Raw genomic sequence first — 20,906 nt, 5'->3', positions numbered from 1 at the left:
TGCAGCACCGAATGAGAGAACTCCAGGTCCTCCTCAGCCAGGGTATCAAATTTGTAGAATTTTGCAAACGTGTTTGCCCCTGACCAAGTAGCAGCTCGGCAAAGTTGTAAAGCCGAGACCCCTCGGGCAGCCGCCCAAGATGAGCCCACCTTCCTTGTGGAATGGGCTTTTACTGATTTAGGATGCGGCAGTCCAGCCGCAGAATGCGCCAGCTGAATTGTGCTACAAATCCAGCGAGCAATAGTCTGCTTAGAAGCAGGAGCACCCAGTTTGTTGGGTGCATACAGGATAAATAGCGAGTCAGTTTTCATGACTCTAGCCGTCCTGGAAACATAAATTTTCAAGGCCCTGACTACGTCCAGTAACTTGGAATCCTCCAAGTCCCTAGTAGCCGCAGGCACCACAATAGGTTGGTTCAAGTGAAAAGCTGATACCACCTTAGGGAGAAACTGGGGACGAGTCCTCAATTCCGCCCTATCCATATGGAAAATCAGATAAGGGCTTTTACATGACAAAGCTGCCAATTCTGACACACGCCTGGCTGAAGCCAAGGCCAATAACATGACCACTTTCCACGTGAGATATTTTAGATCCACGGTTTTAAGTGGCTCAAACCAATGTGATTTTAAGAAACTCAACACCACGTTGAGATCCCAAGGTGCCACTGGAGGCACAAACGGGGGCTGAATATGCAGCACTCCTTTCACAAACGTCTGAACTTCAGGTAGTGAAGCTAGTTCTTTCTGGAAGAAAATCGACAGAGCCGAGATCTGTACCTTAATGGAGCCTAATTTCAGGCCCATAGTCACGCCTGCTTGTAGGAAATGCAGAAATCGACCTAGTTGAAATTCCTCTGTTGGGGCCTTTTTGGCCTCACACCAAGCAACATATTTCCGCCATATGCGGTGATAATGCTTTGCAGTTACATCTTTCCTGGCTTTAATCAGCGTAGGAATGACTTCCTCCGGAATGCCCTTTTCCTTCAGGATCCGGCGTTCAACCGCCATGCCGTCAAACGCAGCCGCGGTAAGTCTTGGAACAGACAGGGCCCCTGCTGCAGCAGGTCCTGTCTGAGCGGCAGAGGCCATGGGTCCTCTGAGATCATCTCTTGAAGTTCCGGGTACCACGCTCGTCTTGGCCAATCCGGAACCACGAGTATTGTTCTTACTCCTCGTTTTCTTATTATTCTCAGTACCCTTGGTATGAGAGGCAGAGGAGGGAACACATAAACTGACTGGTACACCCACGGTGTCACTAGAGCGTCCACAGCTATCGCCTGAGGGTCCCTTGACCTGGCGCAATATCTCTCTAGTTTTTTGTTTAGGCGGGACGCCATCATGTCCACCTGTGGCCGTTCTCATCGATTTACAATCAGCGTGAAGACTTCTGGATGAAGTCCCCACTCTCCCGGGTGGAGGTCGTGCCTGCTGAGAAAGTCTGCTTCCCAGTTGTCCACTCCCGGAATGAACACTGCTGACAGTGCTAGTACGTGATTTTCCGCCCATCGGAGAATCCTTGTGGCTTCTGCCATTGCCATCCTGCTTCTTGTGCCGCCCTGTCGATTTACATGGGCGACTGCCGTGATGTTGTCTGACTGGATCAGTACCGGCTGGTGTAGAAGCAGGGATTTTGCCTGACTTAGGGCATTGTAAATGGCCCTTAGTTCCAGAATATTTATGTGTAGGGAAGTCTCCTGACTCGACCATAGTCCTTGGAAGTTTCTTCCCTGTGTGACTGCCCCCCAGCCTCGAAGGCTGGCATCCGTGGTCACCAGGGCCCAGTCCTGTATGCCGAATCTGCGGCCCTCTAGAAGATGAGCACTCTGCAGCCACCACAGCAGACACACCCTGGTTCTTGGAGACAGGGTTATTAGGCGATGCATCTGAAGATGCGATCCGGACCATTGGTCCAACAGGTCCCACTGAAAGATTCTGGCATGGAACCTGCCGAAAGGAATTGCTTCGTAAGAAGCCACCATCTTTCCCAGGACCCGCGTGCAGTGATGCACCGATACCTGTTTTGGTTTCAGGAGGTCTCTGACTAGAGATGACAGCTCCTTGGCTTTCTCCTCCGGGAGAAACACTTTTTTCTGGACTGTATCCAGAATCATACCCAGGAACAGTAGACGTGTCGTCGGAACCAGCTGTGATTTTGGAATATTCAGAATCCAACCGTGCTGGTGTAGCACCTCCTGAGATAGTGCTACTCCCACCAACAACTGCTCCTTGGACCTCGCCTTTATTAGGAGATCGTCCAAGTACGGGATAATTAAAACTCCCTTTCTTCGAAGGAGTATCATCATTTCCGCCATTACCTTGGTAAACACCATCGATGCCGTGGAGAGTCCAAACGGCAGCGTCTGGAATTGGTAATGGCAATCCTGTACCACAAATCTGAGGTACTCCTGGTGAGGATAGTAAATGGGGACATGCAGGTAAGCATCCTTGATGTCCAGGGATACCATGTAATCCCCCTCGTCCAGGCTTGCAATAACCGCCCTGAGCGATTCCATCTTGAACTTGAATTTTTTTATGTATGTGTTCAAGAATTTCAAATTTAAAATGGGTCTCACCGAACCGTCCGGTTTCGGTACCACAAACAGTGTGGAATAGTAACCCCGTCCTTGTTGAAGTAGTGGCACCTTGATTATCACCTGCTCGGAATAAAGCTTGTGAATTGCCGCTAGCACAGCCTCCCTGTCTGAAGGAGTAATCGGCAAGGCAGATTTTAGGAACCGGTGGGGTGGAGACGCCTCGAATTCCAGTTTGTACCCTTGAGATACTATTTGCAGGATCCAGGGATCCACCTGTGAGCGAGCCCACTGATCGCTGAAATTTTTGAGGCGGCCCCCCACCGTACCTGGCTCCGCCTGTGGAGCCCCACCGTCATGCGGCGGACTTGGAAGAAGCGGGGGAGGACTTTTGCTCCTGGGAACCTGCTGTTTGTTGCAGCCTTTTTCCCCTACCTCTGCCTCTGGACAGAAAAGACCCGCCTTTTCCATGCCTGTTTTTCTGAGTCCGAAAGGACTGTACCTGATAAAACCTTTTTAGGCTGTGAGGGAACATGGGGTAAAAATGCTGACTTCCCAGCAGTTGCTGTGGAAACTAGGTCCGAGAGACCATCCCCAAATAACTCCTCACCCTTATAAGGCAAAACTTCTATGTGCCTTTTTGAATCTGCATCCCCTGTCCACCGGCGAGTCCATAAGCCTCTCCTAGCAGAAATGGACAATGCACTTATTTTAGATGCCAGCCGGCAGATCTCCCTCTGTGCATCTCTCATGTATAAGACTGAGTCTTTTATATGCTCTATGGTTAGCAGAATAGTGTCCCTGTCTAGGGTGTCAATATTTTCTGACAGGGAATCTGACCACGCAGCGGCAGCACTGCACATCCATGCTGACGCAATAGCTGGTCTAAGTATAATGCCTGAGTGTGTATATACAGACTTCAGGATCGCCTCCTGCTTTCTATCAGCAGGTTCCTTGAGGGCGGCCGTATCCGGAGACGGTAGTGCCACCTTTTTAGACAAACGTGTGAGCGCTTTATCCACCCTAGGGGGTGTCTCCCAACGTGACCTATCCTCTGGCGGGAAAGGGAACGCCATTAGTAACTTCTTAGAGATTACCAATCTTTTATCAGGGAAAGCCCACGCTTCTTCACACACTTCATTTAATTCTTCTGATGGGGGAAAAACTACGGGTAGTTTTTTCTCCCCAAACATAATACCCTTTTTAGGGGTACCTGGGTTTATATCAGAAATTTGTAACACCTCTTTCATTGCTTCAATCATGCAACGAATGGCCTTAGTGGACATTAGACTAGACTCATCGTCGTCGACACTGGTGTCAGTATCCGTGTCGACATCCGCGTCTGCCATCTGAGGTAGCGGGCGTTTTAGAGCCCCCGATGGCCTTTGAGACGCCTGGACAGGCACGAGCTGAGAAGCCGGCTGTCCCGCATTTGGCATGTCGTCAAATTTTTTGTGTAAGGAGTCGACACGTGCACGCAATTCCTTCCATAAGTCCATCCACTCAGGTGTCTGCCCCGCAGGGGGTGACATCCCTTCTATAGGCATCTGCTCCGCCTCCACATCATTATCCTCATCAAACATGTCGACACAGCCGTACCGACACACCGCACACACACAGGGAATGCTCTAACAGAGGACAGAACCCACAAAAGCCCTTTGGGGAGACAGAGTGAGAGTATGCCAGCACACACCAGAGCGCTATATAATGCAGGGACTAACTGAATTATGTCCCCTATAGTTGCTGTTATATATACTGCGCCTAAATTTAGTGCCCCCCCCCTCTCTTTTTTACCCTTTTCTGTAGTGTAGACTGCAGGGGAGAGCCAGGGAGCTTCCTTCCAGCGGAGCTGTGAGGGAGAAATGGCGCCAGTGTGCTGAAGGAGATAGCTCCGCCCCTTTTTCGCTGACTTTTCTCCCGCTTTTTTATGGATTCTGGCAGGGGTAATTATCACATATATAGCCTCTGGGGCTATATATTGTGGTATTTTTGCCAGCCAAGGTGTTTTTATTGCTGCTCAGGGCGCCCCCCCCTAGCGCCCTGCACCCTCAGTGACCGGAGTGTGAAGTGTGTATGAGGAGCAATGGCGCACAGCTGCAGTGCTGTGCGCTACCTTGGTGAAGACTGATGTCTTCTGCCGCCGATTTTCCGGACTCTTCTTGCTTCTGGCTCTGTAAGGGGGACGGCGGCGCGGCTCCGGGACCGAACACCAAGGCCAGTTCCATGCGGTCGATCCCTCTGGAGCTAATGGTGTCCAGTAGCCTAAGAAGCCCAAGCTAGCTGCAAGCAGGTAGGTTCGCTTCTTCTCCCCTTAGTCCCTCGCTGCAGTGAGCCTGTTGCCAGCAGGTCTCACTGTAAAATAAAAAACCTAATTATATACTTTCTTTTTAGAAGCTCAGGAGAGCCCCTAGTGTGCATCCAACCTCGGCCGGGCACAAAATCTAACTGAGGCTTGGAGGAGGGTCATAGTGGGAGGAGCCAGTGCACACCAGGTGACCTAAAAGCTTTCTTTAGTTGTGCCCAGTCTCCTGCGGAGCCGCTATTCCCCATGGTCCTTTCGGAGTTCCCAGCATCCACTAGGACGTCAGAGAAAGACTATGAAAAAAAATAGCTGGCAATACATAAGGACAATGTGCCGTTATAAAATCCACATCAGAAGTGGCATAATGTTTAAATTTGTCCTAAAGAGCTCACAATTTCTATCCACTAATGATGTTATGTTGAATGGCCACCTATGTTTTACTGAAGGTAATGAAGACTAGAACAGTGGACATGTATATGCTCAGAAGACCATGCATTTATTGGAAGAAATCGCATACCCCATACATTGAAAGAGAAGGATATTAAGTCACCAGAGGTGCCTTTCAGCTCTGTGCCATTACATAGTCAATGAATCACTCTACATTGTCTCATATACATAGGGTCCATAGTATCACACCTTTACCAAGACACCTACAGATGTGTCCGCTTTAAATGGGAGCTTTGGACACCCAAACAGAATTAAATTCTCCCCACATAATTACACCAATAGTTCCACCAGTAACCAAACAATTACCTCATAATTCCCACAAACAGCATTATCATGATGAAGTTTGGAGGGTAACTAAGGCGTGTTTTGTGCTGGTACAGACAACAGGGAATGAACATCTTGATGCAGCCAATGAAAGTGGTTGTCAACATTTGGACAGCACCTAAAATAAGAGGAGGTACATAAATAACTATAAAATACCATGAACACTTTTCCCTGAGATCCCACAATATGTGCAAACAGCATCTCCAAAAAACATGAAAGCTGGCTTTCAATCAAGGACAGTGTGTCGTATCTCTCCTACGCTGGAGAGACCCACTGAGCACCACAACTGGTCAGCAAAGATCCTGAATATATATAAGCGCTGGAATTGTGTCAACTATAACATGCACACGAAAAGTCTTTCCAATTTTTTTTTTATTTTTTTTTATAGTAAAGGTGGTGAATAACTTGTCAAATGTGAAAACCATTCAGTGTCACATTTTTAAAAACAGCCTAACAGTTACACAATGGGCTATTTCACACAGGGCTGTTTTCATAGATTAAAAAGAGCCACCCATTTTTTGGGGGCCACGAATCAGTGGCTTTCCCACACAACGTCTTTGTGCCATGTTGGATTTTATGGGCATGCTCAGCAGCGGCCACCGCAACAGTAGCAGCAGCCGGACGGCAGCAGTCCTACTCATTGGTGGACTGGAGACGGCTGTAACACGGCGGCCGCTGCGTGTTCGCGCAGTTTGAATGGCCTAATGTAGTTGTTCCTTTCACTGGAACAAAAATAGTATTTTAATTACCTACCGGTAAATCCTTTTCTCGTAGTCCGTAGAGGATACTGGAGTCCATTTAGTACCATGGGGGTATAGACGGGTCCACTATAAGCCATGGGTACCTTAAGAATTTGACAGTGTGGGCTGGCTCCTCCCTCTATGCCCCTCCTACCAGACTCAGTCTAGGAAACTTTGCCCGAGGAGACGGATATACTTTGAGAGGATAGATAAGGACAGTGCTGAGATTCCGAACCAGCACACACAACAAGAGGAAAGCCAATCTAACCAAACTTGAAACAGGAACAGCAACGGCTGAACCAACATTACTTAACCAAGTAACACTGCAGGAAGAACGAAGCACTGGGAGAGCACCCATTATCCTCTACGGACAACGAGAAAAGGATTTACCGGTAGCTAATTAAAATCCTATTTTCTCATACGTCCTAGACGATACTGGGGTCCATTTAGTATAATGGGGATGTACCAAAGCTCCCAAACCGGTTGGGAGAGTGCTGAAGCTTCTGCAGAACCGATTGACCAAACTGAAGATCCTCAGAGGCCAAAGTATCGAACTTGTAGAGCTTAACAAACGTGTTCGAACCTGATCAAGTAGCTGCTCGGCATCCGCCCAGGAAGAACCCACTGACCTAGTAGAGTGGGCCTGTACAGATTTTGGACATGGCAAACCTGTCGTGGAAGAAGCATGCTGGATAGTAAGTCTGATCCGGCATGCAATGAACTGCTTTGAAGCAGGAGACCCAAACTTATTGGGATCATAAAGAACAAACAGTGAATCCAATTTTCTGTGATGAGCTGTTCGCTTCACATACACCTTCAAAGCCCTCACAACATCCAAAGACTTTGAAGTAGCAGAAGTGTCGGTGACAACCGGAACCAGAATAGGCTGGTTGATGTGAAACGCAGACACCACCTTAGGAAGAAATTGCTGACGAGTTCTGAGTTCAGCTCTGTCCTCATGGAAAATTAAACAGGGACATTTATGAGACAAAGCCCCCAACTCCGACACACATCTTGCTGAAGCCAAGGCCAACAGTGTGACGGTCTTCCACATAAGATATCTTATGTCCACCTCCTGTAACGGTTCAAACCAGTCCGATTGGAGGAACTGCAGCACCACGCTGAGATCCCAAGGTGCCGTGGGAGGCACAAAGGGAGGTTGGATGTGCAGAACACCTTTCAAGAACGTCTGGACCTCAGGGAGAGAAGCCAATTGTTTCTGAAAGAAAATGGACAAGACCGAAGTCTGGACTTTTAAGGAGCCCAGACGCAGGTCCACATCCTCACCTGCCTGTAGAAAAAGCAGGAAACGTCCCAGATGAAATACCACCGCAGAATAATTTCTGCTCTTACACCAAGAGACGTATTTCTTCCAAATGCGAAGGTAATGCTTAGACGTTACCCCCTTCCTGGCTTGGATCATAGTCAGGAAAACCTTGTTAGTGACCCCTCTCCCGGCTAGAATCAGACGCTCAACTTCCATGCCATCAAACGTAGCCGCGGTAAGTCCTGATAGACAAACGGGCCCTGTTGCAGAAGATCCTCACGAAGAGGTAGAGGCCACGGATCTTCGAGGAGCATATCCAGAAGGTCCGCATACCAGGCCCTTCTTGGCCAGTCTGGAGCAATGAGAATTGCTTGAACCTTTTCCCTTTTTATTCTCTTTAGAATTCGTGGGATCAGAGGAAGTGGAGGAAACACGTACACCATCTGATAGACCCATGGAGTAATCAGTGCGTCTAGCGCCACTGCCTGTGGGTCTCTCGACCTGGAACAATATAGATTGAGCTTCTAGTTGAGCCGAGAGGCCATCATGTCGATCTGTGGATATCCCCATCGACTTGTCAAGCACCTGAACACTTCCGGGTGAAGGCCCCACTCCCCCGGGTGCAGGTCGTGTCTGCTGAGGAAGTCTGCTTCCCAGTTGCCTACTCCTGGAATGAAGACCGCCGACAATGCCACAGCATTTCTTTCTGCCCAGAGGAGAATTCTTGACACCTCTGACATTGCTGCTCTGCTCTTCGGTCCGCCCTGTCAGTTTATGTACGTCACTGCCGTCACATTGTCCGACTGGACCTGAATGGCCTGATCTTGAAGATGTGAGGCCTGCAGAAGGGCGTTGTATATGGCCCTGAGTTCCAGAAAGTTGATTGGAAGGACGACTTCCTGACTTGATCATCTTCCTTGAAACTGCACCCCTTGAGTGACTGCACCTCAACCTCTGAGGCTTGCATCTGTGGTTAACAGAATCCAGTTCTGAATTCCGAACCTCCGACGAGGTGATAAGTCTGTACCCACCATAGAAGGGAGATCCTGGCTTTTGGCGACAGACGGATCCTCTGGTGCATGTGAAGATGCGATCTGGACCATTTGTCCAACAGATCGAGCTGGAAGGGTCTTGCGTGAAACCTTCTGTATTGAAGAGCCTTGTAAGAGGCCTCAATTTTCCCCAGAAGGCGAATGCAAAGATGCACCAACACCCGGGTTGGCTTCAGGACATCCCGAACCATCGACTGGATTACCAATGCCTTTTCCAATGAAAGGAACACTTTTTGTGACTCCATGTCCAGTATCATTCCCAGGAATGGGAGCCTCCATGTTGGCTCTAGGCGAGATTTCGGAAGGTTCAGAAAACCCGTGATCCTGAAGGAGTTTGGTTGAGAGACCAATGCTGTCCAGCAACCTTTCGCTGGATGGTGCTTTTATCAGGAGACCGTCCTGGTACGGAATTATGTTCACTCCTGGTTTGCGGAGTAGAAACATCATCTCTGCCATCACCTTGGTGAACACCCTCGGTGCCGTGGAGAGACCAAATGGCAGGGCCTGGAACTGGTAGTGACAGTCCTGCAGTGCAAACTGTAGATAAGCCTGATGAAGTGGCCACATTGGAATGTGAAGGTACGCATACTTGATATCCAGACACTAGGAATTCCACTTCCTCCAGACCCGAGATCACCGCTCTCAGAGAATCCATCTTGAATTTGAACACTCGTAAGTACGGGTTCAGCGACTTGAGGTTCAAAATTGGTCTTACCGAACCGTCCAGTTTCGGGACTACTAACAAGTTGGAATAATACCCCTTGTTTTGCAGATGAGGTGGAACTGGAACAATGACCTGAGTCTGTACCAGCTTTTGGATGGCATGCTGTAAAGTTATACTTGCCTCTTGTGAAACTGGTAACCCTGATTTGAAGAATCTGTGAGATGGGAGCTCTTGGCACTCCAGTCTGCAGTCCTGGGAAATAAAATCTATGACCCAGGGATCCTGGCACAAACTTGACCAGATCTGACTGAAGAATAGTAGTCGGGCTCCCACCTGACGGCCCACCGTCATGCTGAAGTCTTTGAGGAAGCAGAGCCTGAGCTCTGTTCCTGAGCACCTGCAGTTGCTGGCTTGCATGGTTTACCTCTTGCGCCGCTGAAGGACGTAGAAGCACCCCTGGATTTGCCCTTGAACTTGGCCGTCCGAAAGGACTGCAACTTAGAAGCTGAATAAGACTTCTTGGTTGGGTCGGCTGTGGAAGGAAGATACATAGACTTACCCGCAGTAGCTGTGGAGATCCATTTGTCTAGTTCATCTCCAAATAAGGCTTCTCCTGTGAATGGTAGGCCTTCCACGCCTTTCCTGGAGTCCGCGTCAGCAGTCCACTGGCGTAGCCACAAGCCCGTGCATGCCGACACTGCCATAGCGGTGGTGCGTGCATTAAGCAAGCCTATTTCTTTTATGGCTTCCACCCATTTTTTCCTATCCTCCAGAGTAAAAAGAAAAGATGAGAGCAACCTTTTAAGGATCTGAAATTTCTAATCAGGAATAACGCGTGGTTCTTCAAACAGGGTATTCAATTTCATTGACGCAGGAAAAGGGACTGTGGACTTCTTTTTTTACATTAAAATAAGATTCCTCACACTCCCAACACCTTATCAGGAATATGCAGAACATCTCTGATAGCCTCTTTAAGAGCCTCTATTACCTGTGACAGAGCCACATCCACCCCCCCCCCCCCTTCCTCCAAATCCACCTCACCCTCCTCCATGTCTGACCCGTCAGAGTCAGACTGCAGGACATGGGCCAGAGATTGCTTTAGCGAACAAATGGGAGGGGATTGAGACGCTGTTTCGGAGACTGAATCTCTGTTCATAAACTCATCTACAGTCTGTTTTAAGTACTGCGTCTCTTTCTCATTGCGGGACAATTTTGTAGAGAGTGGAGATCATTCCTTTAAGAGTATTAACCCACACTGGTTCAGCCCCGCTATTCTGTGAACCCTGAGTACCCAGTAGTGAGCTCCCTGGTGAAGAGGAACACTCCGCTGTAAAGGAAACACACTCTTTGCCTGACATAATGTAAATGTGACAAGTATACACAGACACACACACACACACACGAAAAGGTTAAGCACAAGTAACCCACAAAGAGCCCTTCAGAGAGACACAGTTGTTTGGAGCCAGCCCCCACCGCGCCCTTACCACTAATGCCAAGCTTAGCTGGGTCGCAGACTAAGTACCCTGATAGGGGACTTAGTACACTAATTGTTGCTCCCCCCCCTGCTATAACCCCCTGGTATCGCTGAGGTAATTGGAGTCAAACCGGAGGAGCTGCGCATCCCTGTCAGTCAGCGACTGTGACCACTGCAGAGGGAAAATGGCGCTGTTCAGCTTCTGGATCCTCTCAAAGAAAAGCCATGTCCCTTCAATGGCGTGCGGACATTCCGCTTTTTTTTTTTTAAAACTGGCTGAGGTAATTTTTGTGCTTAAAATGGAGCAGAACCATTTTAAGGCTGTGTTTGCCAGTTTGGGTACTGTGTACAGTGTACTAAGATACAGTTGTGTACTGTGTCTGGAGATGCATTCCGCCCCGTTTAGAAGCTGTGCGTCTCCGTACCCTTGTGCCGCCTAACAGGGACGCCGGCTCAGTACTCCCCACTCTTCATTCTTCTGGCTCTGTTAGGGGTGGCGGCATGCTGCGGGAATGTACGCTCGCCGTGGTGGGGCTTGCGAATAGTTCCCTCAGGAGCTCAGTGTCCTGTCAGCGGGGAACGGGACCATTAACCCTTCAAAAGGTTGGGCCGTTTTCCCCCTAAGTCCCACGAAGCAGGCAGGCTGGTGCCATCCAGACCTGCCTGAAAATAAACATAGAAAATAAAAGCAGAAAACTCTTCAGGAGCTTCCTTCAGCGTGACCGGCTCCTCCGGGCACATTTTCTAAACCGAGTCTGGCAGGAGGGGCATAGAGGGAGGAGCCAGCCCACACTATCAAATTCTTAAAGTGCCCATGGCTCCTAGTGGACCAGTCTATACCCCCATGGTGCTAAATGGACCCCAGTATCCTCTAGGATGCAAGAGAAATGAAAGGTAAAAAGCCATCTGATTTATTGCCAGACGGCCAAAACCGCCCTATGTGAAATAGCCCTAACAGTACACATCTCTTATGCCAAGTGGAAGCCGGCATTTTGAGGCATGAGACTTTTCATTAAAATTATGGGCCAATCCAATTACCCGAAGACAGTAAATAACAGCAGGTGAAAAATATGATTTTAATACCTACCGGTAAGTCCTTTTCTCTTAGTCCGTAGAGGATGCTGGGGATGCTTCAAGAACCATGGGGTATAGACGGGATCCGCAGGAGACATGGGCACACTATAAGACTTTGAATGGGTGTGAACTGGCTCCTCCCTCTATGCCCCTCCTCCAGACTCCAGTTATAGGAACTGTGCCCAAGGAGACGGACATTTCGAGGAAAAGGATTTATTTAATTATTTTAAGCTAAGGTGAGATACATACCAGCTCACACCACTAACACGCCGTACAACATGGCATTCAACAACAACGCATGCAACGGCATGACCAACAACAGTCACAGATTGACTGAACTCAACGCAACATGAGCGTAACTATAACCAAACTGCAGATACAGCCCGCACTGGGACGGGCGCCCAGCATCCTCTACGGACTAAGAGAAAAGGATTTACCGGTAGGTATTAAAATCCTATTTTCTCATACATCCTAGAGGATGCTGGGGATGCTTCAAGAACCATGGGGTTTATATCAAAGCTCTAGAACGGGCGGGAGAGTGCGGATGACTCTGCAGCACCGATTGACCAAACAAGAGGTCCTCCTCCGCCAGGGTATCAAACATGTAAAACTTCGCAAAGGTGTTTGAACCCGACCAAGTAGCAGCTTGGCAAAGTTGTAACGCCGAGACTCCCCGGGCAGCCGCCCAGGATGAGCCCACCTTTCTGGTAGAATGGGCTTTCACCGATTTCGGTAACGGCAATCCTGCCGTAGAATGAGCCTGCTGAATCAGATTACAAATCCAACGCGCAATAGTCTGCTTAGAAGCAGGAGCCCGAATCTTGTTGGGAGCCCACAGGACAAACAGAGACTCTGTTTTCCTAATCTGCGCCGTTCTGGCGACATAGATCTTCAAAGCTCTGACCACATCGAGAGACTTTGACTCCGCCAAGGCGTCAGTAGCCACTGGCACCACAATTGGCTGGTTAACATGAAATGATGAAACCACTTTTGGCAGAAATTGTTGACGAGTTCTCAACTCCGCTCTATCAGCATGGAAAATCAAATAGGGGCTTTTGTGAGACAAAGCTGCCAACTCAGACACTCGCCTTGCAAACGCCAAAGCCAACAACATGACCACTTTCCAAGTAAGGAATTTTAACTCAGCCTTGCGCAAAAGGTTCAAACCAATGTGATTGCAAGAATTGCAACACCACATTAAGGTCCCATGGTGCCACTGGGGGCACAAAGGGAGGTTGAATGTGCAGCACACCTTTTACGAAGGTCTGAACTTCTGGAATGGAGGCCAATTTCCTTTGAAAAAAGATCGACAAGGCCGAAATCTGTACTTTAATAGAGCCTAACTTTAGGCCCACATCCACACCTGCTTGTAGGAAATGGAGCAAATGCCCCAGGTGAAATTCTTCCGTAGGAACCTTCTTGGATTCACACCAAGACACATTTTCTCCAAATACGGTGGTAATGCTTTGCCGTTACTTCTTTTCTAGCCTGAAGAAGTGTAGGAATGACTTCACTGGGATTACCCTTTCGGGCTAGGATTTGGCGTTCAACCGCCACGCCGTCAAACGTAGCCGTGGTAAGTCCTGATACACGCACGGCCCCTGTTGTAACAGGTCCTCCCGAAGAGGAAGAGGCCAGGGATCTTCTATGAGCAACTCCTGAAGATCTGGATACCAGGCCCTTTTTGGTCAATCTGGAACAATGAGGATCGCCTGAACCCTTGTTCATCTTATAATTTTTATCACCTTTGGAATGAGTGGAAGTGTAGGGAATACACAGACCAACTGAAACACCAACGGTGTCACTAGGGTGTCCACAGCTATCGCCTGAGGGTCCCTTGACCTGGAACAATATCTCTGAAGTTTCCTGTTGAGGCGGGATGCCATCATGTCCACTTGAGGAACTCCCCAACGACTTGTCACTTCTGCAAAGACCTCTTGATGAAGACCCCACTCTCCTGGATGGAGATCGTGTCTGCTGATGGAAGTCTGCTTCCCAGTTGTCCACTCCTGGAATGAAGACCGCTGCCAGAGCGCTGGCATGTCTTTCCGCCCAGCGAAGAATCTTCGTGGCCTCGGCCATCGCCGATCTGCTCTTTGTTCCGCCTTGGCGGTTTATGTACGCCACTGCTGTCACGTTGTCTGACTGAATCAAGACCGGCAGACCACGAAGAAGATGTTCTGCTTGCAGTATGCCGTTGTGGATGGCTCTTAATTCCAGAATGTTTATGTGTAGACAAGCTTCCTGGCTTGACCACTTTCCCTGAAAGTTTCTTCCCTGTGTGACTGCTCCCCAGCCTCGGAGGCTTGCATCCGTGCTCACCAGGATCCAATCCTGAATCCCAAACCTGCGTCCCTCCAGAAGGTGAGAACTGTGTAGCCACCACAGAAGGGAAATTCTGGTCCTGGGAGATAGAATAATTTTCCGATGCATGTCCAGGTGAGACCCGGACAACTGGTCCAGCAGGTCCAATGAAACACCCTAGCATGGAACCTGCCATACGGAATGGCCTCGTAAGCCGCCACCATCTTCCCCAGCAACCGAGTGCAGTGAAGAACTGACACCTTTGCCGGTTTCAGAATCTGTTTTGCCATGTTCTGTATTTCTAGAGCTTTTTCCACTGGAAGAAAAACTCTCTGCAATTCTGTATCCAGAATCATACCCAGGAACGACAGCCGTAGAATGAGCCTGCTGAATCAGATTACAAATCCAACGCGCAATAGTCTGCTTAGAAGCAGGAGCCCGAATCTTGTTGGGAGCCCACAGGACAAACAGAGACTCTGTTTTCCTAATCTGCGCCGTTCTGGCGACATAGATCTTCAAAGCTCTGACCACATCGAGAGACTTTGACTCCGCCAAGGCGTCAGTAGCCACTGGCACCACAATTGGCTGGTTAACATGAAATGATGAAACCACTTTTGGCAGAAATTGTTGACGAGTTCTCAACTCCGCTCTATCAGCATGGAAAATCAAATAGGGGCTTTTGTGAGACAAAGCTGCCAACTCAGACACTCGCCTTGCAAACGCCAAAGCCACAGTTGGATTCAACTGTGATTTTGGCAAATTTAGGAGCCAACCGTGTTGTTGCAGAATCGTCAATGAAAGAGCAACATTCTTCAACAATTGCTCCTTGGACCTCGCCTTTATAAGGAGATCGTCCAAGTACGGGATAATTGTGATTCCCTGCTTTCGCAGGAGAACCATCATTTCCGCCATTACTTTGGTGAAAATCCTTGGACAGACCAAAAGGCAACGTCTGAAATTGGTAATGACAATCCTGCACAGCAAATCTCAGGTAAGCCTGATGTGGAGGATATATGGGGACATGTAAGTAGGCATCATTTATGTCGACCGACACCATAAAATCCCCCTCCTCCAGACTGGAGATCACTGCTCTTAGAGACTCCATCTTGAACTTGAATTTTTTCAGAAAGAAATTGAAGTATTTTAGGTTTAGAAGCGGTCTGACTAAGCCATCCGGCTTCGGGACCACGAACAGGCTCGAATAAAAACCTTACCCCTGTTGAGATGGGGGTACCGTGACAATCACTTGATTTTGACACAACTTTAGTATGGCAGCGCTTACTATCTTCCTTTCTGGAAGAGAAGCTGGCAAGGCTGATTTGAAAAATCGGTGAGGGGGCACGTCTTGAAACTCTAACTTGTACTCTTGGGTTATTATGTCTACTATCCAAGGATCCAGGTCCGAGTGCATCCAGACCTGACTGAAGAGTTTGAGACGTGCCCCCACTGGAGCGGACTCCTGCAGAGGAGCCCCAGCGTCATGCAGTGGATTTGGTAGAAGCCGGAGAGGACTTCTGCTCCTGGGAACTTGCCACAGCCTGTGACCTTTTTCCCCGTCCTTTCCCCCTCGCAGCAAGGAAGGAGGACCCACGTCCTTTTTTTATTTTATTGGGCCGAAAGGACTGCATCTGATAGTGAGGCGATTTCTTCTGCTGTGCAGGGACATAAGGTAAAAATGAAGACTTACCCACGGTAGCCGTAGACACCGGGTCAGTGAGGCCGTCGCCAAACAAGACCCTACCATTAAACGGAAGAGACTCCATCGCCTTCTTAGAGTCAGCATTAGCATTCCATTGATGTATCCACAACGCTCTCCTTGCTGAGACCGCCATGGCATTGGCCCTTGAACCCAAAAGGACAATATCCCTTACAGCTTCTTTTAAATATGCTGCAGCGTCCCTGATGTGACCCAGAGTCAAAAGCACACTATCCCTGTCTAGGGAATCTACCTCAGATGACAAGTTATCTGCCCACCTTTCAATAGCGCTACTCACCCATGCCGCAGCAACGGCAGGCCCGAGTAGCGACCATGTAGTGACATAAATGGATTTTAGTGTATTTTCCTGCTTACGATCTGCAGGATCCTTTAGGGCTGCCGTGTCAGGGGACGGAAGCGCCACCTTTTTGGATAGACGCGATAAAGCTTTGTCTACTGTGGGGATTGACTCCCACCTTTCCCTGTCCCCAGAGGGGAACGGATATGCCACTGGAATTCCTTTGGGAACCTGTATCTTCTTGTCAGGATTTTCCGAAGCCTTTTCAAAAAGAGCGTTCAGTTCATGAGAGGGAGGAAACGTTACCTCAGGTTTCTTTCCTTTAAACATACAGACCCTAGTATCAGGAACAGCAGGGTCCTCAGTGATATGTAGTACGTCTTTTATTGCCACAATCATGTACTGAATACTCTTAGACAGTTTTGGATGTAATCTGCCATCACTATAGTCGACACTGGAATCAGAGTCCGTGTCGGTATCTGTATCTACTATCTGGGCAAATGCACATTTCTGTGACCCCAAAAGGGTCTGGGTCTGTGACAAAGCATCTTCCATGGATTTCCTCCATGTTTGGTTCTTAGACTCAGATTTATCAAATCTCTTAGTCAACTTAGTCACATTTGCGTTTAAAACACTCAACATATTCACCCAATCATCCGTCGGCGGTGCCGACACGGTCACTCTCAGTATTTTCTGTCCCCACTCCAGCCTCCTCCTGGGAAGAGCATTCAGCCTCTGACATGTCGACACACACGTACCGACACCCACAACCACACTGGGGCTATAGGAGACAGACCCACAATAAAGCCTGCAAGAGGGACACAGAGAGAGTTCTGCCAGCTCACACCCAGCGCCTATCCCGGTACGGAGGCCAGTAAAATGACTGTCCAGACCTGTTAGCGCTTTATATATAAACAAATCAGCACCAAATTATTTGTGCCCCCCTTTTCACCCTGTTACTTGTACAGCAGTGCGGAGGACAGGGCCAGCGTCTCTGCAGCTTCTGAGGAGAGAAAATGGCGCTGATCAGAGCTGTGTCGCCGAAGCCCCGCCCACTACATGGCGCACTTCAGTCCCGCTTAAATCTATGCTTATACTGGTGGGGGTTCCTTAACTAGTGCCCGGGGCACTGTTATAACACATGCCAGTCTGAACTTGAGGTCTCATGCTGCCCAGGGCGCCCCCCCTGCACCCTGCGGTATGTGTGGGAGCATGGCGTGCAGCACGGTACCTCTTCTGCCGTCACTGAAGTCTTCTGATCTTCTCATACTTACCTGGCTTCTATCTTCCGGCTTTGTGAGGGGGTTGACGGCGCGGCTCCGGGAACAAGCAGCCAGGCGTACCGTAGTGATCGAACCCTCTGGAGCTAATGGTGTCCAGTAGCCTAAGAAGCAGAGCCCTTGAACTCTTAAGAAGTAGGTCTGCTTCTCTCCCCTCACTCCCACTATGCAGGGAGCCTGTAGCCAGCAGGTCTCCCTGAAAATAACAATCCTAAATAAAATCTTTTTCTGAGAAACTTTGGAGAGCTCCTCAGTATGCATCCAATCTCACTGGGCACAGAATCTAACTGGAGTCGGGGCATAGAGGGAGGAGCCAGTTCACACCCAAAGTCTTATAGTGTGCCCATGTCTCCTGCGGATCCAGTCTATACCCCATGGTTCTTGAAGCATCCCCAGCATCCTCTAGGACGTATGAGAAAATAAGATTTTACTTACCGGTAAATCTATTTCTCGTAGTCCGTAGTGGATGCTGGGTACTCCGTAAGGACCATGGGGAATAGACGGGCTCCGCAGGAGACAGGGCACTTTAAGAAAGCATTAGAATACTGGTGTGCACTGGCTCCTCCCTCTATGTCCCTCCACAAGACCTCAGTTAGAGAAACTGTGCCCGGAAGAGCTGACAGTACAAGGAACGGATTTTGGAATCCAGGTCAAGACTCATACCAGCCACACCAATCACACCGTATAACTTGTGATAAACTTACCCAGTTAACAGCATGAACAACAACAGAGCATCAGAGCAAGGCTGATGCAACCATAATATAACCCTTATTTAAGCAATAACTATATACACAAGTATTGCAGAAGAAGTCCGCACTTGGGACGGGCGCCCAGCATCCACTACGGACTATGAGAAATAGATTTACCAGTAAGTAAAATCTTATTTTCTATAACGTCCTAGTGGATGCTGGGGACTCCGTAAGGACCATGGGGATAATACCAAAGCTCCCAAACGGGCGGGAGAGTGCGGATGACTCTGCAGCACCGAATGAGCAAACACAAGGTCCTCCTCAGCCAGGGTATCAAACTTATAGAACTTTGCAAAAGTGTTTTAACCTGACCAAGTAGCTGCTCGGCAAAGCTGTAATGCCGAGACCCCTCGGGCAGCCGCCCAAGAAGAACCCACCTTCCTTGTGGAGTGGGCGTTTACTGATTTTTGGCAGCGGCAATCCAGCCGCAGAATGAGCCAGCTGAATCGTGTTACAGATCCAGCGAGCAATAGTTTGCTTTGAAGCAGGAGCACCCAACTTGTTGGCTGCATACAGGATAAACAGCGACTCAGTTTTCCTGATTCTAGCCGTTCTGGCTACATAAACCTTCAAAACCCTGACCACATCCAGCAACTCGGAATCCTCCAAGTCACGAGTAGCCACAGGCACCACAATGGGTTGGTTCATATGAAAAGATGACACCACTTTAGGCAGGAATTGTGGACGGGTCAGCAATTTTGCTCTGTCCATATGGAACACCAGATAGGGGCTTTTATGCGACAAAGCCGCTAAATCTGATACACGCCTAGCCGAAGCCAAGGCTAATAGCATGACCACTTTCCACCTGAGAAATTTTAACTCCACGGTTTTAAGTGGCTCAAACCAGTGTGACTTCAGGAAACTCAACACCACGTTAAGATCCCAAGATGCCACTGGAGGCACAAAAGGGGGCTGAATATGTAGCACTCCCTACACAAACGTCTGGACTTCAGGAAGAGAAGTCAGGTCTTTTTGAAAGAAAATGGATAGGGCCGAAATCTGGAGCCTAATGGAACCCAATTTCAGGCCCAATGTCACTCCCGACTGTAATAAGTGAAGGAAACGGCCCAGCTGGAATTCCTCCGTAGGGGCATTCCTGGCCTCACACCAAGCAACATATTTTCGCCATATACGGTGATAATGTTTAGCCGTCACATCCTTCCTAGCCTTTATTAGCGTAGGAATAACCTCATCCGGAATGCCTTTTTCTGCTAGGATCCGGCGTTCAACCGCCATGCCATCAAACGCAGCCGCGGTAAGTCATGGAACAGACAGGGCCCCTGCTGCAACAAGTCCTGTCTGAGAGGCAGAGACCATGGGTCCTCTGTGAGCATTTCTTGCAGATCTGGATACCATGTCCTTCTTGGCCAATCCGGAACAATGAGTATTGTTCTCACTCCTCCTTTTCTTATGATTCTCAGCACCTTTGGTATGAGAGGAAGAGGAGGAAACACATAAACCGACTGGAACACCCACGGTGTCACTAGTGCATCTACAGTTATCGCCTGAGTGTCTCTTGACCTGGCGCAATATCTTTGCAGCTTTTTGTTGAGGCGGGATGCCATCATGTCCACCTGTGGCAGTTCCCACCGCCTTGCAATCTGCGTGAAGACTTCTTGATGAAGTCCCCACTCTCCCGTGTGGAGGTCGTGCCAGCTGAGGAAGTCTGCTTCCCAGTTGTCAACTCCCGGAATGAACACTGCTGACAGTGCTCTTACGTGATTCTCCGCCCAGCGAAGAATTCTGGTGGCTTCCGCCATCGCCACTCTGCTCCTTGTGCCGCCTTGGCGGTTTACATGAGCCACTGCTGTGATGTTGTCTGACTGAATCAGCACCGATTTGTCGCGAAGCAGGTTCTCCACTTGACTTGGGGTGTTGCATATGGCCCTTAATTCCAAGATATTGATGTGAAGGCAAGTCTCCTGACTTGACCACCGCCCTTGGAAATTTCTTCCCTGTGTGACTGCCCCCCACCCTCGGAGGCTTGCATCCGTGGTCACCAGGACCCAGTCCTGAATGCCGAATCTGCGACCTTCGAGAAGGTGAGCACTCTGCAGCCACCACAGGAGAGACACCCTGGCCCTGGGGGATAGGGTGATTAACCGATGCATCTGAAGATGTGATCCGGACCACTTGCCCAGTAAGTCCCATTGGAAGGTCCTCGCATGGAACCTGCCGAAGGGAATGGCCTCATATGATGCCACCATCCTTCCCAGGACTCGAGTGCAGTGATGCACTGACACCTGTTTTGGTTTTAATAGATTCCTGACCAGTGTCACGAGCTCCTGAGCTCTCTCTATCGGGAGATAAACCCTTTTCTGGTCTGTGTCTAGGATCATGCCTAGAAGAGGCAGATGAGCTGTAGGAACCAACTGCGACTTTGGAATACATAGAATCCAGCCGTGTTGCCGTTACACTTCCAGAGAAAGTGATACGCTGTTCAGCAACTGCTCTCTTGATCTCGCTTTTATGAGGAGATCGACCAAGTACGTGATAATAGTGACACCTTGCTTCCGCAGGAGCACCATCATTTCCGCCATTACCTTGGTGAATATTCTCGGGCCGTGGAGAGAACAAACGGCAACGTCTGAAATTGGTAATGACAATCCCGTACCGCAATTCTGAGGTACGCCTGATGAGGTGGATTAATGGGGACATGAAGGTATGCATCCTTTTTTCCCAGAGACACCATAAAATCTCCCCCT

At 49.1% G+C, this 20,906-nt stretch overlaps 1 protein-coding gene across 2 annotated transcripts in view; it reads right to left on the bottom strand.

Moving 5' to 3' along the window:
- SLC35E2B (solute carrier family 35 member E2B) overlaps positions 1 to 20,906 on the bottom strand; it is a 260,653-nt gene that overhangs the window by 118,321 nt on the left and 121,426 nt on the right. For both annotated transcript variants that reach the window (XM_063942991.1, XM_063942990.1), the window contains exon 3: positions 5,586 to 5,721. In XM_063942991.1, the coding sequence (XP_063799061.1) occupies positions 5,586 to 5,721 (136 nt within the window). The remainder of the gene's footprint in view (positions 1 to 5,585; positions 5,722 to 20,906) is intronic.

This window comes from Pseudophryne corroboree, chromosome 10 (genome assembly GCF_028390025.1).
Source record: "Pseudophryne corroboree isolate aPseCor3 chromosome 10, aPseCor3.hap2, whole genome shotgun sequence".
NCBI classification, from domain to species: Eukaryota; Metazoa; Chordata; class Amphibia; order Anura; family Myobatrachidae; genus Pseudophryne; species Pseudophryne corroboree.
This window is presented reverse-complemented; position numbering and strand designations above follow the sequence as displayed.